Genomic DNA, 25,047 nt, shown 5'->3' on the forward strand with positions numbered 1-25,047 from the left:
GTTGGAGCAGGCCAAATGTTTAGATCAACTTTCTGCCACCAAATTGTCATTCAGCCAGGTACATCTATGCTACACAAGTCCAACTAGCTTGGCTGAAACCAGTCTGCCAAATTTGCAAACAAAGCACAATCGTGAGAGGCGGCTCAGTGGTAGAGTGATTAGCACGTCCGCCTCACAGTTCATCCCGAGTTCAAATCCAGCTAGCTCCAGTCTTTCTGTGTGGAGTTTACGTGTTTTCCCCGAGCCTGTGCTTTTTCTGTCCAGGCACTCCGGCTTCCTGCCACAGTCCAAAAACTTGCATGGTAGGTGTATTAGACACTTTAAATTGTCTTTAGGTGCCATGTCAGGTTATGTCAGGGGTCACTAACGCGGTGCCCGCGGGCACTGGGTATCACATGAGTAGCCCGCAGTCCTGTTGTGCAAATAGTTTACAAGTGATAGAACATTGTGATTTTACAGATTACACTTGATTTACATATCTGCTACAGCTGTTTCTTAATTATCATGAGAAATCAATAACATGAACGTTGTGATTTTACATATTACACTTGATTTACATTTCCACTACAGCTGTTTCTTAATTAACATGAGAAATCAATAACATGATCTGGGTCTTCACATAAACCTGTAGCTCTTTGGATTTCTCAGAACCAAAGAAGTAGCTCTCGGTTTCAACAAGGTTGGTGACCCCTGGGGTACGTGAATGGTTGTTTGTCCCTATGTGCCCTGTATTTGTATCTCGCACTAATATGACAGCATTCGCCAACATTTGCTTCACAACTTTAGTTCACTGACTTTGAAAATGGAGCACTTGGTATCTATATTACCATTTAAATGGTAGTATCTAAATTGATATGTAAACGGCTATTGGTAAAGAAAAAAAAATCTTGAACTAATTGAGGTTCATTTTGGTTGGCTAAAACAGGAATCCCCTTGTCTCTTAATCAAAGCTGTATCAAAGCTTTGAGGAAGAAATGAGGATTCCTGTCCTGTCATTGACTCGCCTTTTATTGATTTTCCAATATTATAAATATTTAACTTACAAATTAAAATAAATGGTAAAATACCGGAACTAAGTATATACCTTGCCCTCTGATTTGAACACATAGTGTATCATATTTTTTGTGTATATGTAATATGATCAGGTGATGTAATTATAGATTTTATGGTTTCGCAGTTATTACTGCCTCAAGCTCAACCATAAATAAAGTACAGCACTGACTTAAAATAAGAAAGACTATAATTCTACTCTAAATGTCCTTCAACAAAAGTGAGTACAACCGTTGGTGATAACTTTAAAAGTGTGTCAACAAATATGAAATAACATTTACATTCAAATTGCTACCTAACCTTAATATGTTGTAACATATCTATAAAAATAAGATAAGTGTACTCCTGCATACGAGATAAAATAAAGAGTTGCTATTTGATACTTACGTAATGTTTTGATGATTACATTCCCAAGTGTAAACATACTACAACCCAAAATCATATTAGGCCTTGATTAAGAGGGGTAAACTTAATTTACTTGATCGTATTGAATTTTCTTCCTTGATATGCTTAAATCACAGTCAGGTTCAACTGCTTCCTTTGGAACATTCCTTACAGATTCATGCCACAGATTCACCCTTGACCTCAAGCAAGGGTTACAACATAGGCAGGCCAGCGAGAGGTAAATATCACAGTGTACTACCAGGGTGCGAGCTGCCCCGCAGTTCTGCCAAATATTATATATCACCATGCAACCTAAGCGCCGTATTTGAAAAGAGTGGTCAACGACAGGGCACATTTTTTTCTGTGAATTCACTCCATACTTTAACGTCCGTCCTTTTTCTATGGTATATAGATGGCAACAACTAAAATTTGAAAGAGGTCACACTATGAAGGAAAACCCTCATCTGGGAGCAAAGAGTGTGTTACTGATGCAAGAAAGAAAACCAGGTTAATATATAATCTATGTAGATGTGCATGCGTGTGCATGTTGCCTAAGCAGAGTGGCATCCTCCAGCTCTGGATTTGTGCCACCTTTTGCAAGATGTTGTGGAGGATTCACGTGGCTTGCTTGACAGCTAAAATATATGCACTACTAGTCCTGGGAGTCCTGGCACAACATGAAAAATGGAAAAGCGGGAGTGTAGTCCGCCAAGCACATGAGTTTGCCTTTAATCTTCCATGTAACAACAAAGTTCAACTTTGGCTTCAGTTTGTTGAACGGCATAATCTTCCGCTTGAAGCCTTTGAACAACTTGAAGTCGGTATGGGGAAAGCTCGAGCATTTTCTAAAGCATCCTCGGAATCGGGATTTTGTTGAAGTTCCAGTGGCGTTCCCTGACTTTGCTCGGATGCCTGCTCAAGGGGTTTTGTGGTGTTAGTCGCAGGCCTTCTGCTGCATGGCTTGTCAAGGACAAGATCCTGAACATGAACGAAGAAAATTCTAGCAGGGAGACATTGGAAACCTGCACTAAACTGCATCTGCGAATACGAAAATATTTTGCAGGTCTGGAACCATGCTCCAATTTCATTCTGCAAGGGAAGGCTATTCTTACCAGAAGGGCCATATTTTAGCTTTCGAATGTTGATTTGTTCATGTCAATGGGTCACTGGGCTCAAACCGTTTGGGAACCCCTGCTCTAAACTGTGACACTGGTTGCCATACATGCTTGACATTTGAGTGTTAAAAGTGTTGTCAAAGTGCTCCATTGTGGACCTGCATTAAGTTAGTACGTTAACAGCTGGGAAATGTCATGATTGCTGTCAAGGACATGTCTTGCTTAAGAAAATCTTATGTTCAATTCATTTCATGGTAAGTGTCTCATAGACGTGCCTGGTCAACAAAATCAGCATTTTAGCTGTCATGCTAAAAGCCAGTAGATTTGCGAGATTATATCAATATGTGTATCTCATATTTCATATCTCATTCTTGTGTCATTTGTCTCGCAATGATAAAAATCTGACACTATAAACTAATGACATTGATTTTCATTTTCATTATTCTCCATTTTGTGAAGAAATATGGTGTGGTTTCAGATTGATTTCATCCTTTTCACTTTTAGATGGATGAATTATTATGTGCCGTATTATAAGTTGCAGTAGATAAGAATGTACGAATGCTGTCAAATAGGACTGTCAATATCAAATAATTTTTAAAATCCATTATCCTATCGATTATCCCATCAAATTACCAAGTAATCGGTCCACAAAAACATTGAAATGTACTTTTTAAAATGCATTTTCTTTCTTTTTTTTTTTTTATATAGTCTATGTTGTTGAGCGTGAGTTGAACTGAGTGGATGATTATTTTTTCCTGTGAGTGGAACTAACTGCTCAGTATTTATGATCTTCTCCCAAAATTTGCCTTTTCTAACTAGTTAACAATTTTGAAAAGCATTAGTAGACTAGCGATTACCATTTAAGGTCAAGAAACGATAACTACCATTAAGTTCTCACATACTTATTCTTATCTGACTTTTACATAGGTAATAATTCCTAAAAATGACTTACAGACAATGCTTTAAAAATATTCGATGAGTAAACCAAAGAGTGAAGCTGTGCGTTATCAACGAGGATGTCAACAGCTTCCTGTTAGTTTTCTTCTGTTACTGCTTCTTCTTGAGACGCGTTAATTGATTGACTGCCCTCTATTAGGTCATTTAAAAGCCTAAACCCGAGGCACTGCATTTTACATTGTATGTAGTGACATATTATAAACTCTGATAATACAGCCTGAGTGCTTTTTAGGAAGTTCACAACTTTTTTCCTTTTCTTTTTGGAGGCTCGACGTGCTAATATTTCCATTAATGTAAGCCACGGAAACAAATAACAACAGCTCTTTAGCCACTAGGTGGTGTACCAACAAGAAATCGAGCCCTTATATCAAGGTGATTAATCTTTGCATAGGAAAAATAAAGTTGTACAACATTGTTGAAGTACAGTTTGTGTTGCAAAAATTGAATATTAAATTATTTTGGTGGCTCCTTTAATTTAATTGGAATTCATCCCAAACTTCGGACATCCTCAGTTTTTTTTTTTTTTGGGGGGGGGGGGGGGGGGGGGGGGTATCTTTCTTTATTGCCTCCATGTGCATCTGCAATAAGGATTCGTGTAGAAAATGGTCATGGAAACATGGTTCTACTGGGGTTGTGAGGCTGATATATTTTGTCATGGTTTTGAAGTCGACATACCCGACTTAGTCAACTAATTTTCCCAGCCCTACTGTCAAATAACTTTCATCCATTAAAAGTAGTTCAATAGTTCTCAACTAACACCCAGGCATCCTTCCAAGATAGTTTAACGTGTCAAGAGCTGTGAAGTTTAAATTGATAAGGAAACTAAAATAGAAAACAGGTTAGTTAGCATGTCTGCCTTGCAATTCTGAGGTTTGGAGCGCCAATCTTGGCTGCAGCCTTCCTGTGTGGAGTTTGTGTTTTCTTCATGTGCTTACATGTATGCTAGCTTTACAAACTGCACAAAGGTGGGTCAAATCCGATTTGATAGGAATGCAAAACGTTGACTTCATTCCTGGCCAATCAAAGTGGCTCTGTTCATTCAAAGGTGTATTGACTATAGAAAAATAGCCCTAAAATATTTAACACTCTGAAATCCAAAACATGTTCCCTGTCTTCTCTTCTATGCCTTCAATCACTCCTGGAAGAATTCTTCTAGCATCTTCCACATCTCTGTGGTCAATACCATCTGGATGTCATCTTCATCTTTCAAGTGGGTCCCCTTGATGACCCCTTTGAGTTCAAGAAAAGTGGTTAGGAAGATTGCTCCAACACGACTATGTTATTCTCAGCTATGAACTGTCGGATGCTCACTACATTGTCAGCAGGCGCGTTGTCATGGTGAAGCAGCCAGGAGTCGGCCAAGCCTAACTTACCTCTCTAAACCAAAAAAACACCACAAGATCTCTTTGTAGACGAGCCGCTTGATCGTCTAGCTTTGGATTCCAAAGTTACCTTTATTCACACCAATCTTGAAGAAACACACTACCAGTCAGGTCAGTGTTCAATTAACCCGGAATGCGTGTTCTTCAAGAGTGAGAGAATGCTATGCTGGTGTACCCGGAAAAAAAAACAAAAAACAGTCACAGAATTCAATTGCAATCCTTTCCCTTTTTTAAGTGTTCCATTTCACAAGTGCAAAAGTACTATCATTACAGCATTCAAAGACATCTCTCCCAGGCCGCAAGTCCATAAATTTATGCAACAGTTATTCCCCTATGATTTGTTGATTTTTAAGAATTCCCTGTTCTTCCAGTCTGACAAGTAATTTCACATTAGTGTTTGAGTTTCTTTTTTTTTTTTCTGAAAGCCCTGCATTTACAGATTTTACCTCGAAAGGCTCTGACAATCCAGGACAAAGCGCTTTGAGGGAAAACATTCCAGCAGGGCAAAACCTCAATGAGTCCAATACTGTGGGCGAAAGTTATCGCCTACTTAAACATCACTTGCGAACCTTGTATCTAGTTGAGTGAAGCTGTTGCTTCTTATTTTAGGGATTTGACACAATAACCACATGCATGGTAAATAGGCCTCAAGTGTTATATTTGTAGGCATTTGACCTTTACTTGTATGAGCCATTGATTTTTCTGTTCAAAGGCTCCAGCTTTGATAAACACGTTCAGAGTATGATACTTAATCATGAAGTGGAAGGTGTTGCGGTCGTCTCATTTTGCCTGTTCTCTGCAACAAGCTGTTTATTATACACTGGTAAACAAGCTTCAGAATAAACTGCCACCACGCTCTCCTGGTTGGCCAATCAATATGTGCACACTCTGCCACTTTGTCGTGCGTCAACTGCCCGCTCACATTCAACATGATTCAAGGTCAGGCTATAAATTCTGACAAAACTAGTCGGGGAATTGGGACCTGAAATAAGATATCACGTGGCAATATGCCTCATAGCGCTGGTTAATTTATTACACTGCAAAATGATACGGTAGATACATGATCATAGTGAGTGATTCAACTGGAAAAGTTATGTACGTGCCGTATATAAAAAATGTTGGGGTGTCAGATTAACAGGTTAATTACGATACTTGGTCTAATTTTTAATCTGTAACTCGGCTTTATGTACGTTCATTAGATCCATTCATATGCATCGGACTTCTCGTGCTGGAGTTGAGAGGGTTGAAAAACAAAGGTCATTCACACCCATGAGTGGACATAGGCTGTCATTGTGATTGGTATAACTTGATAGGTTCTTGTTGTGGGTCGGAGGGAAAATTCATAGGAAGGAAGAAGTGAAAAGGGAGGCGCATGTGAGAATTGTGGGTCCAGTTAATGGTAAAAATACTTAAAAAAAAATAAATATACCCTGATGATACCTTTGATACATGAAGATTAATATGCATTCTTTGCAAAGAGTTTTCTGACCACAGAAGCAGCTCAGGTTTAGCCTACCACATAAATGCAAAGCACCCAGCTACAAATGCAACCACAGTTAATGATAGCAAAACTCTTTACCAAACTAAATTTGGAATTCCATGCATTTGAGCAACTCTGTGTCGAATAGGATGAATGATGTTTCATCTTAATTTTCTTTTCTAATTATTCTGTGACTGCCAAACAAATACAGCATCTTTCCTCCAGGTAGTGAAAAGCAAAGGTTGCAACTGGCACTTTTGTCAATTCTCAAATGCAGCACAACATAAATGCTAACAAGTGCATCTGTTAAATAATCCACTTTTTATTGTATTTTATATTGCCATAGTTACACAATGTACCAAAATGAGGAAAAACTCTGGTTTAGGGTTTTTCTCATTTAATTTTGGGTGGGATTAACATGAGATTAATTACATACGTTGTTTACAGATCTGAATGAATAAATCCCTCGATTGTTTGAATCTCTCAACAACACAAAAAAAATCTATAAACTCTTCTCCTAAAATGACTTCTGTATTTTCCCAGTATTTGCATGTCCGTGTACATGTAGGTTTTGTGTGTTTGTGTGTATTCATGTGTGTGTGTGTGTGTGTGTGTGTGTTTGTGTACACGTGCGTGCGTTGTTGCTGTCTCTTTGACAAAAGGCCATTTTTCCATTGGCCCGAAGGGCAATTGTCAATGAGGCCTGTGAACTTTGCCTGGCAACAAGTTGTTTTTTCCAATTTCGATTAGGGTTTATTGTTGTGTTTTCCTCGTGATGCTTAAGGCACAAACTATTTTTCCAGTTTGATGTTTTTGACCCCAAACTGCAGCAGTTTGAGGGCACTTTGGATTTAATGTGTGTCAGAATTTGCTCTGGATTTCAACAAATAATAATTTCCTTTCAGTTTGTTGTTTTGCCCCTTTTTTTGTGGTTTGAGGGCACTTTGAAATGAATTTGTATCAGAAATTGCTCTAGTTTTTAAGAAATATGACCTCCATCCATTTTCTCCGCCATCTGTCCTCATCAAGATCGTGGGTGACTTGGCTTTTCCTGATAAGCAAGCAGCAGGATATACCTTGAATTCTTCACCAGCCAATGGCCGATTGGACAATTTACCTAACGTATTTTTTTAGAATGTGGGGCGCACAGGGAAACCCCGCACAAGCACAGGTAGAATTCAAAATTAGAGTTAAAACATTTATGTACTTTTAAATAAGCATGTAAAATTTTAACTGTTAATGATATGGAATTATGTGAAAAGTGGACACGCTTCCACTCTTGGGGCAAAATTTAAGGTGAAAGATATACCGGTACTTTACTTATTTAGCCATTGTTGGATGTAACGATTCCATATTTTGTCTATAATTAATTTGATAATTTTATTCACAGCTCACCTGTTTTCAGGGTTTGGTGTGATGCTATGCAAAAATTGAGCCATGATCTGTTGTTACATGAGCCATGAAAAAGTGATCTTATTTTCATTTGACAGCAAGGGACAACATGTGTTTCTAAATGTATTCATTGTAAAAATAAATAAATAAATAAAGAAATCACCTGAATCATAGACTTTGACTTTACTGTTGAAAATGGTTAAATAAGTGAAATCACTAACATGATTGGGAAAATGGAGGAAATATTTAAAACTTTGACCTAGTAATTTTAAAGACTGTAATTCTTGATAGGAAAATTTACTTGTAAGAGAGCACAACCTCAATGCCAAGTTGCCTAGTTGGCAACTTTTGAAAATTTTAGGGCTAACTGTATGGATTAAGGTTAGTTACAGTATGTGCCTTCTGCCATGCCATGAAAGAAAATTTAATTGCTCCGCCTGTCAGTATTACATTGGTGTAGGGCTGCAACTAACAATTATTTTAATGATGAATTAAACTGATGTTATTATTTTGGAGATTAATTGATCATTTTGATGAAAAAAAGGAAGTTTCAGTTTACATCCCATTCATCCATTCATTTATTTTATATAGTCGCTTATCCTCACTAGGGTCACTGGTTTGCTGGTTCCTATCCCAGCTATCTACGGGCAGTAGAAGAGGAACACCCTGAGCTGGTTGCCATCCCATTGAAGCTCAGTTTACATCCCCTTATTCAAAAACAGAATATTGTTCCAAATTTAAAGTCCAGTAACATTAGCTTACGCTTCTGGTTTGGGCTGTAACATGTCAGAACTAAAAAGGACAAAAATTGTAATGTTCATATTTAAATATAAGTAAGGTCGTAAAACCAAATGTTTCATTTTGATTCAAAAATAAAATAAATATTCTTAATGGAGGACTACAGGAAAAGAATATTTTCTGGTAAGGGGCTGGAATTTCAATCAATTGGACACCTTAAAATGCAAGAATTAATCAACAACTAGTCGAATAACTGATTAATCGATAACCATTTTATTTTTGACAGTCAAATAATCGTTGCAGCTCTACATAACTGGCATAAAGAGTTAAGTAATGATATATTTTTTTTATTGTATTTTCAGTATTTGCTCAACACAGAATACAATACAACAGTCATGAAAATATTGAAATTGGTGATTTTTTTCATTGCACATTGGTTTAGAATCACTTCCTTTAGTGGTGTCATGTAAGCTGCGTAAGACCCCGTTATGAGACCACATTTGACCCAAGTATTTCTGTTTTAGTGCTGCTGACTACGTCAGATGATGGTGTTATGATTGCATAGAGCATGAAAAATAGCCTGGCGTACATTCCTTCCCCTTACACAACACTGTCAAACACTGCCAGTTACAAATATACGTGTTATGTTAAACAACTGCTGCTGGAAGAGAAACCGGAATTTTAAAAAGCGCACCAGACACCATGCCGCAGGAGTACCATTCATGTTTGGGTCACGGGGTAGAATTCCAGCTCATCTCTTTGGTTTCACAAGACCTGTCAAGGCCCACACGTGAAACCCGAGCATGTGGTAAATAAGTCCCTCGCACAGAAGCGGTGGGAGGTGTGATCATGGCTTCTTTGGTCACAGGCCAGAAGGGCCACTGCCCCGGCCTTGCATTCGACACCCGCAGGTGACAGACTTCCAGGGCTAGAAGTGTCGGCAGCCTGGATCAGTTGTCCCTGAGGGGTCAAAAAAATCGACTGAAGACAGATGTTCCTATTTGTAATGTAAGACTCGTAGTCATCACTTGTCCTAATTTGATCTGACGAATGCATGGGAAAAAAATAGAGTGGCATTCCACCACGGTTTTATCTCATTCATTCACGATTGCCTCCAGTGATATACACGATTAAGGGTGCATCTCAATACCGCCTCTAATTGATCGCCCATCAATCTCGTGAAAAGCGCACATCAACATTTGGAGCAGTTTGCAATCAATCTTTGTATCAAGGATGCCCAACAACATCCCCCCAGCCCCCCCTATTTTTTTTTTTTTTTTTTTACTTATGGTGTGGTGTGTATGTCTCCGGTGTGGGACCACAATGTGCTACCGGTGAGCTAAAATTATGGGTAGCCAATATAGCTCAGAGCAGCGCAAGTAAGTATGTAGAATGAATGCTAATCATCGCCGGCAAAATAAGCTTGGCCCCTCGATGGACAGCAGCTCCAAAATATCACCGAGTGACGACAACACAAGCCTATAACAAAACAAAATATACAAATAGGGTTCGGGTTTAAATTTATTCTTAATCCTAATAATAACAAAAGTGCTTTAGGTAAAATTAATAGTGTAGTATACTTATGTGTTACATGTGTGAATCTCCAATTAGCCTTGTTCTTTGCACCTGTGTTTTTTTTTTGTTTTTTGTTTTGGTTATATGATCTCCCAAGATTTAGCACGATCAACCAGTAGACCGCAATCGAAGCATCGAGCACCCCTAATTTATATAATAACATAGCAAAATCAGAAACATATTAAAATATATTGTGCTTATTGTCAATTGCAGAGTATTTTGCAAACTTTTTTTCCCTGACCCCCAAACGTCTGACATTAATATGGGCCAGTGCAACGACCCTGTGAGGTGAATGTGAAATGTTATTGCTAAAAACAAAGAATAATAAAAAAACACAAACAAACAAACAAAAAACAACCCATTTTACTATTATAGTCTCAGTTATCAGCCATCATAACAAACATCAACAACACTAACAAAAAAACAGCAACAAAAATAATCACTGGCAGCAATCAGGCCTGTGGTATCTCAGTATTGGACAGCAAAATGAACTATTATGTGTTTTATCCATGTGTCTGCTGTCTGTCTACCTGACCTATGACAATCTTCATTGCGGTCAGAGAGTTCACAAATAGTTCTCTGTTGGCGCACAGGAGATCAGGGTGGGTTAGAAAGATCACATTCCTCGACCAGAACACACGAGGAAATAAACCAGAGGATCCTGCCCATAGCTCCACACTGGTGGAACCAGAATATATATATATATATATATATATATATATATATATATATATATATATATATATATATATATATATATATATATATATATATATATAGGAACTGACACACTGAGGACAGCTCGAAGACGTACAAAAAGGTTTATTTAAAAAAAAAAAAAGTGCACGCAACACGTGGAGTATCAACACAAATACATCAAAGTACAACAAAATGGTGGAAACAGGATTCAAAGTACAAATAAAAGAGACAATGCAAAAGTGCATGTAACAAGCCGGGAACAGTGGCGCAACAAGCTTGAGGACGTCGCCAAAAACACAAAGTACCACCTTAAATCACGAGCGTAAAAGGCAGGAACAAAGTATGAAAAGTAAAAACAACAATACTTTGGAATGGAAGCTGAATGAGTGCTGAAAACAATAATTCAGCAACATCCTCCTGCTTCGGCCACACCTAAATAGTCCCCTGATTAAGATGCAAGTGTGCGGCCTATGGCTCCGCCCCCTAATCTGCGGACAGGACAAGACACTATTTTAGAAGGACTGTTTTAGAGAACTTCTAAAACAGCTCAAATGGACAGAGGAATATTATTTGAGGTCATCACATCTGGAAATCTACATCTCACAAATTATGATTTGTGATGTGCAATGACAGTTGGTCCGCCCCCCCCCCCCCCCCCCCCCCCCCCCATTTTTTCCCTCTCTTTTGCAACACTACATTCCTTGTCCCAATGTAGCCCTGGACAACAACTTTTGTTTGTAGCCTACACCCCCTCATGACTAACGTCTTTTATTATTTTCCCAGATCTTCAGTGAGTTGCTTTATTTATCCTATGGCTGCTCATTGATGCCCAGGATCTTGATTAACAAGTCACGAGAGTACGTCAAGGAAAAATGGCTCAATGGCCCATTTGAAAAAAATTGCACTTTAGGTTCTGCTCCCTTTTCTTGCCAGATATTAAGACATGTTTGCGGATTTTCTCAATCATCCTGGTCATTCAATTCTCAGAATGATGAATTGAATATCCTGGAAGATGCTCCGCCTCTCATTCGGGAAAGATTCAGTTGGCACAACAGGGCTTGGTTAGAACTGCAATAGTTTGAGAACAGCCATTTAGACATTAAAGACTCTTTAATATATTTTGTTTGTGTGTGTGTGCGTGTGTGTTTGTGTGTATGATTGCACAAAATTAACAGCCTTCCTCCTCATTCACACCTGAGCCCTTGTAGTTCCAACAAGGCGCCAAAGAGAAAAAATGGCTAATTGGACCCAATTTCAGCACAAGGTGTAGGTTACTTGTATTCCACATTGGACAAATTACTTCAAAACTGTATGCAATATTTATTACTGTCATTTCAAAGTAATTGCTGACATTACAATATGAGTGTATTTGGAATGGAATGCATTATACACTATTGCATTACTTTTATATTACTCACACCAACATAACTGGAAATACGGATTTGCCACTCTAAATGTAGCTCATTAGATGCAATATACGTCCAGTGGAAGCTTGGCTTGGACATGACAACATACAGAATCGTCCCCTTTTTTGTATTTTAACCCCTTTATTACTGCAAAGTCCAGTCCAGTTACACTCTCAAAAAAGCTTTACACACTGTCTGATGTACATGTTGAACCATCAAAAGAGTAGGGCATGTTTACTAATTTACTTTGGCGGGATACTGTACTCTAATTTTTATTTTAAGAAGGACCTCTAGCGGTTTGGAATCAGAGTCTCTCAGAGTGAGACAAGGCACATGAGAGGGGATGTCATTAAATGCAAAGACTGTTAAGCTTGAGGAAGGCAATGTGTAATTCATGTTTTATTTACGTTTGTTTTCGCCCGCAGCTTTATGTGATGTGTTTGAATGACGTGAGTGAAAAGTGTCTTTGAATTTCCTCTGTACCCTTAACTTCAATCAAGGGCACTGATGTTGGTTCAAAGCAACGCAACCTATAATGAAAACTCGAAAGAAAAGTGAGAGTCACACAAGTCTTTTTATTTCTAATTCTTGACATACTTTTTAGATACTATTCAATTGACATAACATAAATCACTTCCGTATCATAGGTCTGATGGCACAACCCCATGTTAAAAGTGGGAGAGTGAAAACATGATAGGCACATGTGAGGAGCAGTTGGATAACATGTTGGTCGTTAATCACTTACAGCCTTCCTGTTTGATCCCAAACGGGGCATGTTTCTGCAAGTCATTATTGGTCCACTGACTTTTTTCGTGCTATGGGCAACGGGCAGTTTCCAGAATGATGAGCCTATCTGATTTTCTTTTTTTCTCCATCCTCTCAAATGTGGCAGAATTGTACTCAAATCAATAGTGTATATTTAAAGCTGAGGTTAATCAGTAGTACCCTTTGTCAGTGTTAGGAGTAATGCATTACAAAAGTAATGTAATTACTGTAATGCATTACTTTTTGCTGTAACACAGTAATGTAATAAATTACACACAAAAAATAGTAATGTTATACTCGATACAAATGAAAGTAAAGTAAATGCATTACAATGCTTAGCATTATTGTTAGTAATTGTGATGCTTAATTTAGTGAATCTTTTATTCATGATGCATAATTTAGTGAATCTTTTATTTAAAAAAGGTGAATAAATAATTCTTCACATGCTCTCAGTATAAACATGTTCAACATTTAATGTATCTGAGTCATTTTAGAATTGGAGGACATTTTGCCCTACCGATCAAATTATAAATAATAATAGTAAATGCATTTTTTCTGAGACCTAATCTTTGGACCCATCCAAATTTGTTTGAAATGGAGGTCTACGGAGATGATTTGCTGATCATCTTACTTAGGATGTTCTTTACTCAAATGATGACCATTGTGAGATTAGAGAATGGAAGGTGGCCTTTTGCTGTTTTCTCATCCACCTGCCTGACATCCATGTCGATTTGTTCATGCATGCATCTAAGTGCTGAAGGAGAAAATTCAAGTCGGCTTTTCATTTTCATAATGCATCAAAGTCCGATGAAAAAAATATCCATGCAACCTTGTTGACAACAAAGAAGCAATTCAGCGACACTTGACGAAGGTGCATTTTTGCGAATTTCTTTGCAAACGCTCTTAAAGGGATGCATACAATATCGCACAAAAGGTGTATATGTAATCGCTTTAAGCCTTGTAAATAACATGATATGAGTTATTTCGCATTCAAATTAATGTTAATTCGCATTCACGTTAATGTTATTCAAACATGGATATGTGGAAAAAATTGGTCTGTTTTGAGTTATGCGGTAAGTTGACCCCCTTAGTTGGGGGGTTGAAAATGAGGGGAAAAAACCTCGACTTGTACCCTGAGAAAAACGTTATGTTCTATGCAGTCCCATTAGTCTAACAACGACAATCTGATTAACAATGTGTTTGTGGAAGATAAATTAGGCAGCAAAATCCACCCATTTTTATCTTTCTGTCGCCATTTTGCCTCTTGCTATCGACTGAAAATGTCATGAATAACCAATCCCAGCTCAGCATGCAAATGTTACTTGTCCAAACCCAAACTCAGATAACAGATGCTAAGTGTTTTGGTCCTCTTAATTTTTTCTTTTATACAAGATATTGGACAATTTGATGTTTGAAAACTTTACCATAATAGTTTAATGTCAAAATTATATTTGCTAATTTAATATATAGTATTCTATAGTATTAAATACACAGCATCTTTTAGAATGGTGCCAAAGAGTGCTTATTTTTTCTAAGAAATTGAACATTTTACAAAATGTACAAAACAACAACAAAATGACACTTCAGTTAAATATTCATCCCCAAAATAAGACAAGTTAGGGCTTAAAAGCAGCTGCACTGTTACAGTGTTATATTACCATGACAGCAGACTGTAGGCCAAGTGTAAATAAAGTCCAGAGGCACTGGCTTATTGTCACCTCAAGTCAACAAAAGACGCTTAGCAGGTCTTGTGGTTAAGTGCCTCTACTCGTAAGCACCGACTGGTGGCTAAATTACACACTTATCGTAGCTCGCTTTATACACTATAGGGCACATTACAATAAGCAATAGTAAATCCTCAACTTGCATAAGCGTACAATCTGTTTTGTTTTATTTCCCAAGACAATCCACTTGGTGGCTACTTCCATATTTACTTTTGTTAGAATTGTGTGCGTGTGTCTATCTTGCGGTTGGAAAAAAAAATCAATGAAGATGTCATCAAAGGCAGTCTCCTCTGGGCATCGGCGCAAGGAGTGGCAAACGGCATTAGAGTTAATCGTGAAATATTGTCAGCTGGCCCTCATTTAGGAAGATTTTGGTTGGAAAAAAACAGCAATGTGCTCACAGCTCCTAAATGAAATTGGAAGGATTGATAAAACCTTCATGTAATTACAATGTGTCATTGGAGTAAAATCCTTGTTAATTGAATTAGTCGGCAACACTTTGGCCGCGTGAGGCACCATGAGACATGATGCTCTTATTTTTCTTCACATGAGTATTTGTTTTGATTTCTTTTAACACAGCATTTAAATTGGATTTGTCCACAAACCATCCAATGAATGAACATGTCTGGAATTTTATTTTATTTTTTTCCCACAAAGTTTGTGTAACCGCTGCACAAAAGACGTCAGCGGTGTCCAAGGTAGTCAGTCTGTTGCTATTCCAGACCACTGATGTCACCATGGCAATGAAAGTGCAGTTTGCAATTAAATAAATTGCAGGGAATGGCAACCCAATCGCAACTTTCAGCAGCAGCTTCTTGATGTTGCTTTTCAAACATGCATTTTGGTGAAAGATTCCACAATATCTTCTTCAGTCAACTGATAATGACTCTGTAAACACGTGGCGTCATTAGTTTAGTTAATCAAAACAGATTATAGGAATTAGATGTTTAAGGTTGTCACCTCAAAAGAAGTCTTGTACTACTGTAACTGCCATAAGTAATCACATGTAAAATTACAAAGAAGGTAGACGGTAAAGGACAAAGCACTTAACTTTAATGACTCAATGTACTGTACATTATCGCGCTCCAATTTGAGCCTATTCCCTTTTTTGCTTCATCTTTTATCGCAGAGAAGTTACAAAGTTTTTTTCTATCTATCTATCTATCTATCTATCTATCTATCTATCTATCTATCTATCTATCTATCTATCTATCTATCTATCTATCTATCTATCTATCTATCTATCTATCTATACAGACTTTCATGTGATATTAGATAAATATTGATTCTGATTTCCTAGGGAGATGTACTGTAAGTGGCAGATGGTTGCCTTGAGCTCCCAGCAACAGCAAGATGGCCACCCCCGGAGATGGCTCAAACCAGGTGGACTTTGCTGCTTCATTCCTATTCCTCTTAAACTTCAAAGCTTCAGTGGTGGTCTTGCTCATGGGCTTCAAGTTTTTTGCGTATCCACAAAATGAATTTAGAAAGATGGATTCCTGAGATTACAAACCAGCGAGGCCGCAAATCGGCCTACTTTGTCAGGATTTATACAGTTTGAGGTCTAACTATAAAACGGCCTTTGTTTTTAAAACAGTAGGGCAGAATTAAATTACTCAATCACATCAGTCAGCAGCTTCTTGGATGAAGCACAACAGTGAGAGCAGCGAAGACAGCATGTTCTTGGAACTGAAAATGATTTCTGGCGCCCTTTGCATCTTATGATGACAACCATGTGTCAGCCACGTGGCTGCTTTGCTGTACTGTAGTTGTTCACTGGTGGAGGTGTAACATTTTCATGTTTCTTTAGAGCCCCAAAGGTAACACGGTTGTGGCGACTTAATGGATCTTTGAGGATTTCGCTAATACAGGAAAGTGAGCCGTTACTGTTGTCAAGGAAGTGCAACATCTTTGTTGTACAGTATAACGATATCTGGCATCTGATAGGAAGTGACTGAGAGGTTGTAACGACCACATGCACAGTATATGTTCTTGGTTTGACGTGTTGTTGATTAAAAATACGAGCAAGCTAGCAAAAGAAGCGAAGGAATTGATATTACATCTGAGTAAGAATACTGGAAGCAGTACCGTCAGAAAACATGAGGGCAGAATTGAGAGCCAAAGAGAATTATTTCCAGATATTGTGGATACCAAACGAAATAATGTACTAATTCACCAATGACATGCCTGAAAGTGTTCCGTGGTTATTATTAGTCATTCATGCTCAATGCTCCAGACGAGAGAAGTCTTGAAGTCTGGAAGTCTTGGCTAAACAAAAGTGTTTTGACCTGTGGGCTCATACACACTTCCCTTCATTGCTGTAACAATATGACAAACAGAGTCTGGCAGTTGATTCCTCGGGCTTTATTTTCATGGTGCACAAAAGTACACACAGTGATGGAAGAAACAGTTCCTTCATACTCGTTCCTCGGAGCAGCTCAAGACGACCACTGTTTGTTTCAAACGCTGCAGGTTCTCTTTGTAGACCTGCTTGTTGAACGTCTGGACCAAATTCATGGGGGAAAAAAAAGTAAAAAGTAAAGGCCTAATAAATAAGGCACCACCTGGGTGAAAACTCTGGGCCAGGTTCACTAAAGGATTGTGCAGCTTTCACATGGTGCAAACCAGTAAAAATGGAGCAAATAAATAGCAATAGCAGACGCAAATGGTGGAATGCGACTCTAACTGTGTGGCCAAACAGAACGTTTCTCACCGCACCGGTTTGCACATAATTAACTCAGCCTATATGCACATATTGGGTGAAGGATTATCAGCCTCTCTGATAAAGAACATCTAATTCACTGACACAAATAGTGAAATGTTGTTTTGCAGAAACAAATAATGGACGCTGAAAGCATAGTGCTCCTCAATGGAACCTTACATTACGTCAGGGGACATTCTAAAAGTTAAAATGCACATTGCCGGTTCATGGCAGAAAACGACGTCTTCATATCTCAGGTGCTCCCAACAGATTAATGCCCCACAGGCACTAATGTCCATTAAGTCCAAAATTGGAGGTATATGATGGCATTAAATGTCCATGTGAATTTTGATGACGATCGGTGGTTCTCTTACAGTCCCATTTACACCTCTAGTCAGAACCTAAAAGCTGACAATTTTACCTGTATCTAGCCACACTACTACTACTATTACTACTACTACAACTACTACTACTACTACTGCTACTACTACTACTACTACTACTAATAATAATAATACATTCAATTTCTTATTAATATGAGATTTATGGTCCTGATATTTCTAACCAGGAAGTAAAACGACTTGTTTGCAGAGGCCACACATTTTATGGTGTTATAATACTACTACTACGATGACTACTACTACTAACAATAATAATAATAATAATAATAATAATTATTATTATTATTATTATTATTATTATTATTATTGTTATTATTATTTTTTTATGCATTTATTTAAAGGTGCCTTTCTTGAGACTCAAGAACATCATACAACAGCTTACATCTTATATTACATTAAATAAAACAATAAAAATTGGTCTCAACCCCCGTGCAGTATTTTCACCATTTTTGGGTCATTTACACCCACATCATTTTTGCAGTTTTTTTTTTTTATTTAACCAAGCAATGGCACACTTGTGGTAGTGTGATAACTAAGTGGCCGTGCCTTGTTGAACTTTGACATGTTGTCAGTTTGTCACCATCTGGTTGAAATTTCAGTTGCCTGACGTCTTCCTTGAATGCTTTCCGTTTGATGTGACTTGTCTTTGACACACCTAAAAGCCTTTCACCAAAGTGGACTTTTAATTAAACTGGGATAATAACATTATTGAACCCCTGGCCTCCTACTCCTTCTGCCATCTTGCCCTTGCTGCCTTACCAATATCTTGGCCACGAAGTGGCGCTCTGGCTACAGTGCCCGTAGCTTCAGGGAACTAGAAATTCGAACCCCCAAATCTGTCGACACAGTCCACCCAGAGCTATGAATATAGCTTCCCCAACAATTTTACTGTAGAAAATGTTGAAGTGGTGAATATGTGTGTTTAGGAGCCGGACAATCAACATCAGTAGTAAATAGTTGACCCATGGGCGGAACTTTTGAAATGAACACTGGGTTAGCACAGGGACTGATTTGATACGAGGAACAGGTGTTAATGAGAGCGGTGTATTGATGCTGTTTTGCATATTAATGTCAATAAAATGCCTGTTTTGGCCCTTTTATTCACTCTGCTGTAATAATCTCCAGCACATGTGAGCCTCGTGAGGATGAGTGGTCAAGTTGATGGAGGGATGGATGTTTCATGGCCGGTCGGATTTGAATGGTGCTTTGAAGCGGGCGAGGCATCCACACTGTAAAATGTGTGGCCTCTGCAAACAAGTCATTTTACTTCCTGGTTAGAAATATCAGGACCATAAATCTCACATTAAAAAGAAATTGAATTGCCAATGTGCCAAATGTAATTTACATGCATATATTTCACTGTGAAAAGTTTGAAATATATGATAAAGACCCTTTAAGACAGGGCTAATTGCGGGTGAAAAGAAATGCAATCAAAGGTTCAGAGATTTGGAATTCAAAAATGTATAATTTTGGTAACTATGTCGTTTGTCCAAATACTTATCAGCCCCTTTGAACGGGTGTACAAGTCTTCACATGAAACCTCATGGATCAAAGCCTGGAAGATCTTTTGTTCAGATCTATATTCACAATTGAGGCAAACAAAAATTTTGGACATTTTGGGCCTGTATACATACAGGCACATAAAACTCGTTTACGCCATGTATCTGTAATTGCTCATCTGTAATACTGTAAATGCCTTAAGCTTTCTGCAGTTCTGCATGGAAGACAGTCATATGACCTTTGGTATGTAACAGACGTTGACAGAAAAAAATCAAGGGGCTGTGTTAAGCATGTGAATATTCTACTGAAGGACAGTAATTTGAAACCATCTGACTGAAGTAATGATCACTTGCCCTTGTGGGGCCCCTGTGTACCTCCGACATCACTGAAAATCGCACAATACTCATTATTAATTTCTATTTGTCTCACATTTATATGTTCATTTTTTTTACTCACATTCTTAAGTTCATTTTTTTATGATGAATGAAAATGTGAAGTTATTAATGTAGGTGAATGTATTTAAGGTTTTTGATCATGACAGACGGCCAATAAAAGTGATGCCCTCACCTGAAAACATCTCAACTTGTCCGCGTGAACCACTGGACAAATACAAATGATGCATCCATCCATTTTCTACACCCCGAATCCTGTTTAGGTTTGCAAGAGAGCCCTTTCCCACCTAACATAAGTAAAGCAATTGGCATACACTAAAGTGATTGGCAGCCAATCACAGGGCTGCAACAAATTTGATTTAATCATTTTTTTCTGAAACTTTAAGACAAGCATCTATCGCTTTGGGTAATTTGAAGTAAGCCAATTAACCTATTTTTAAGATTTTTTTTTTTTTGTGGTATCCGCAAGTACAGGGAGAACTTGCACACAAAATCATGCCAAGAGAGACTAAACCCTTGCTATGTTACAGAAAAAAAAAAAAAAACACTTGAATTGATTTTGTCACAGTTATGTAAGGTATATCCAGTTAAGCCGAAGAAAATTCATTGGTAAATGCTTTAAGGAGTCTTGTGCCTGTCTCTTGGGTGGCAATGTGACATTTTCAGTGGCAATTTAAAATAATCAAAAATAGAAACACATTTAACTTACCAGATGTCCGGTAAGAATAAAAAAAGATACTTCAGTAATCCATGTGTGGGATCAATTTACAGTACAGTACAAACCATTGCCTGATATGTGTCTCATAAGTGAGCACTGCCAGAGGAAATGTTGATGGAATTATTTGTTAAACAATAAACTGTAAATCCTAACAGATTGTTTTGCCATTTAGATTCTGCAAAGTAGGCACCTTTTTCCTGGGTATCAGCGTTACACATCTTGGTATTTTCTCAGTCCATGGGGCACGCCGCTCAGATGGAGGCCGTCAAGTTTCTTTTGGCTACAGATAGCGAAGGAGGAAAACTTTCACCAGCGTAATACAAATCAGATTTTCGATGTTAGTTTGTGTTGTGTGTGCAATCGAGTGAGTTTCTGGTTTGGGGGTCCACTCCGTGAGCAAAAGGTTTCATGACGGTGCATACAAAAGAAAACTCCAGCAAAGACATCGTGATCCCACGAGAATTTACCATGGAACGAATGGCCAAAAAAGCTCCGGCTTTTTTGTGTCGCGGAGGGGCTGCTGCATGCGTCATGTTGTTACCTGTTGTTAATCCTCATGTGCCTTGATCACTGTCCTGCATTCTACTTGACTGGTAAGGGTTGTTTTTGTGTTAAGGAAAAGTGTGGAAAGTGTTGGATTTTCACCCTTGCCATGTGTCAGTGCCGATGGACTTCCCACCTCCGGCTGCGGTCTCCTTGTTTATGTTCATGGAATCCTTGGATAACTAACCGGTGTTGACACATTTGCCCAAGTTTTGTAGATTCCGTGCAATTGTGCACTGAGATCAATTGTGAATTGTATTTGCATTTGCTTGCTCTCCGCTCACTTAGTGTATGTTTCCAAAGTATGGTCTCTCTAAGACACCGGTGTGTGCGGGTTAACGACTGAAGTGAGCGACATACAGGGAATTGTGTGATGGATCAAAGGACCGACGATTACCATTTTAGATGTGAAAAGATGGCGGACCGACGATGACGGAAGGGGGTCCGTGCACTGTCGACTGACAAACCAGCAAAAAAATATAAGATACCCACCTCTGCCTATTTGCAGATAGAATCTCACATAATTATAACCTTAGACTGTCACAAATACGTGTCAAATGTCAGACTGCCTCATTCTTTCACTGTTGACCTGACTGTACAAGACTAGAGATCTTGAAGATAGATCTGGAGCTCCAGAGATCTTGGGATATGCTTTTTTCAGGGACAATAGATCGGTAGTCAAAGAAGGCAATAAAGGTCATTTTGACGAATCAAGGAAGTATTGCTGTATAAAATTGCAGTAGTAATTATTAATATTTTCATCCTAACTGTACAACAATATCATGCTCCTCCACAAGAAACTCTCAAGATGGCTTCAGAATACAATTCATCGTCCATCCATCCATTATCTATAGCCGCTTATCCTCACAAGGGTCACAGGCTTGCTGAGGCCTATCCCAACTGGCTTCGGGCAGTTGGCGGGGGACACCCTGAACTGGTTGCCAGCCCATTGCGGGGCACACAAAGACGAACAACCATTCACACACCCAATCACATCCAAGGACAATTTAGTATGTCCACTACACCTGCCAGCATGTTTTTGGAGTATGGGAGGAAGCTGGACTGCGCGGAGAGAACCCAAACGGACTCCCGGAGAACATGCAAACTCCACACAGGAAGCTCGGAGCCAGAGATAGATTCAAACTCAGGTCTCTTAACTGTGTCAACATCTGGCAATGTGAAAAGCATGACCGCACAACTGTGATGAGAAACGGTTTTCCACCTCGTACCGTCACTCCACTTCAGAGTGTGTGGTCTGATGCCACTGTTCCAGCAGAAGGGATTAAGTGATCGGGTTAATTTAACCTCGGAGATTATGCTTCTTTTGGATCAGTCTCAGAACATGACACAGAACAATCACCTGAGTAGCAGTGAGGTTGCAGATATTTTTGGTGCATGTGGGCCCGATTACGCAAGAATCCCAATTCAATTAGGGAGGAAACCAAATTAACTACTTTGTAGCATTGTAATCAAAGACTCATCAATCAATCAATCAATCAATCAAATTTTATTTATATAGCCCTAAATCACCGAAGTCTCAAAGGGCTTCACAGAATGAAAAGAGGTCATACAGAGACATCTTTTCAATGTAAGGTACACAACAGCATCCCCTGTCAAAGCTCCCAGAAGGGGAAGGAAAAACTCAAAAACCCCAATTTGGGGAAAATCAGAAACCTCCAGAAGGGACCACAGGTGGGAGGAGCCCCCTTCCAGGCCCACAGGTTGAAGTGGATGCTGCATGTACCGAACACAGAAACAATATAAATTACAGAAAACATATTGTGCTATATAGTGCAGTGATGTCTTGACAGCAGGCAAAGCCATTGGGCAGGAACCATCCCGCATTCCAGCCAGGTGGACCGCAGACGGCTAGACTCCTAACCCGTGATGGTCGACCAGCGCAGGACCCAATGGAGGCGGTCAAGTCAACCCTCACCATCTAGCTAGCCCCCTCTCCCGGCCGGAAGAGGGGGGCAGGAAAAAAGAAGAAGGCTGCAGACAGGCTAATTTAACTAAATGCTTTTGAGTATAGATGTGTTTTTAGTCGGGATTTAAAGATTTCTACCGAGGTGGCTGCGCGAACTTCCATAGGTAGGGCATTCCATAGTACTGGCGCGCGAATGGAAAATGCCCTTGATCCCGCAGACTTCTTTTTAGCCCGTGGGGTCGATAGCAAACCGGCATTTTGCGATCGAAGTTGTCGGGACGGAACATAAGGTGATACTAAGTCGACGAGATAGGAAGGAGCTAAACCGTGTAAAATTTTATAAGTAATTAACAACACCTTAAAATCACATCTCACGTGTATTGGAAGCCAATGCAGGTCAGCTAGAATCGGAGTAATATGATCAAACTTTCTCGTCCTTGTCAATAGTCTCGCCGCTGCATTCTGTACACACTGCAGGCTTTTAATGTGAGACATGGGAAGGCCAGAAAACAAAATGTTGCAATAGTCTAGGCGCGACGTAACAAATGCATGAATTAATGTTTCTGCATCGCTAAGAGAAAGAATAGGGCGAATTTTAGCTATATTGCGGAGGTGAAAAAACGCCGTTCTTGTCATGTTATTAATATGTGTTCGAAAGGAGAGAGTTGAGTCAAATATCACGCCGAGATTTTTTGCAGAACTACTTTGGGAAATAATACAGTTTTCTAGGTTCAGCGTGGTATTCTTAAGCAGGTGCTGATGATGAGCAGGGCCAATAAATAACATCTCAGTTTTATTAGGGTTGAGAAGCAGAAAATTGGAAGACATCCATTGTTTAATCTCGGCGAGGCAAGCCTCCAGTTTACTGCACTTGCACGGATCCGTTATTTCTAAGGGCATATAGAGTTGGGTATCATCAGCATAGCAATGAAAACTAATAGCATGTTTACGTATAATATCGCCGAGAGGAATCATGTAGATGTTGAACAGTAAGGGGCCAAGTACTGACCCCTGCGGGACACCACATGAGACGGAGAAAGACTCAGAGATTGCGTCGCCATAAGAGACACTATGCGTCCTTCCCAGGATGTAAGATCTGAACCAAGAAAGTGCTGATCCCGAGATACCAACACATGATCTAAGACGTTCTATAAGAATATGATGATCAATAGTGTCAAATGCGGCACTAAGATCAAGCAGTAATAATATTGATGAGATGTTGGAATCCGAGGCTAAGAGAAGATCATTCGTCACTTTTACTAGGGCTGTCTCAGTTGAGTGGTTGGCCCTAAAACCTGACTGAAGGAGTTCAAATCTATTGTTGTCTATCATAAAATCACTAAGCTGTTGTGTTACAACTTTCTCGAGAATTTTGGCGATAAACGGAAGGTGTGACACTGGCCTATAGTTAGCGAGATCTTCAGGATCTAGGTGTGGTTTCTTAAGTAATGGTTGAATGACGGCCGTCTTAAAAGCTTCAGGTACAATGCCAGAGGAGAGTGACAGGTTGATAATATTCAAGACAGACGACCCCAAGATCGGGAACAACTCTTTGACGAGTTTGCCTGGAAGCGGGTCGAGCATGCAGGACGTCGGCTTTGCTGCATTAACCAGTTGTGTAAGACACTCCAGGGATACTAAATCAAACTGGGACAGGGTAGCCAGACTTTCATGAACCTGATTGTCCGAACTAGCATCAACAATCACAGTTGAGGTGGTGAGCGGCGCTGCCTTTTTTATTTCTTCCCTTATTAGCTGAATCCGCTGAGTAAAGGATTGCATGAAATCGTGTGCTGAATGGAGGGAATTTTGATTAACCTGCTGCTGCTGTGTTAGCTGCGCTACCGTCTCAAATAAATACTTTGGGTTGTTTTTATTAAGACTAATCATTTTGGAAAAGTGATTAGTTTTTGCTAGCCTAAGAGCCTCTTTATATTTCAGCAAGCTATCGCACCAGGCCTGACGGAAAACCTCAAGTTTAGTTGTTCGCCATTTACGCTCAAGTTGTCTACTTAACAGTTTACACGTACGCGTTTCCTCCGTAAACCACGGAGTGCGCCGCTTCGGACGAGTTTTAAGTTTCAGCGGCGCAATAGAGTTTAGGGAATTTAGGAGAACCGAATTAAAATCATTCGCGAGCTTATCGACTGAGCCAGTGAAGGACGGAAAGGCAGCTGTTGCGGAAGGCAGTAATTCAG

At 39.1% G+C, this 25,047-nt stretch overlaps 1 protein-coding gene across 1 annotated transcript in view; it reads left to right on the forward strand.

Moving 5' to 3' along the window:
* Positions 1–205: 205 nt before the first annotated feature.
* LOC148415035 (uncharacterized) overlaps positions 206–25,047 on the forward strand; it is a 38,886-nt gene continuing 14,044 nt past the window's right edge. The window contains exon 1 of the mRNA XM_088429880.1: positions 206–302. Coding sequence (XP_088286006.1) covers positions 300–302 — 3 coding nt within the window. The 5' untranslated portion in view covers positions 206–299. The remainder of the gene's footprint in view (positions 303–25,047) is intronic.

The sequence above is a fragment of the Hippichthys cyanospilos genome, chromosome 12 (assembly GCF_059441005.1).
Source record: "Hippichthys cyanospilos isolate Australia breed blue-spotted pipefish chromosome 12, RoL_Hcya_1.0, whole genome shotgun sequence".
NCBI classification, from domain to species: domain Eukaryota; kingdom Metazoa; phylum Chordata; class Actinopteri; order Syngnathiformes; family Syngnathidae; genus Hippichthys; species Hippichthys cyanospilos.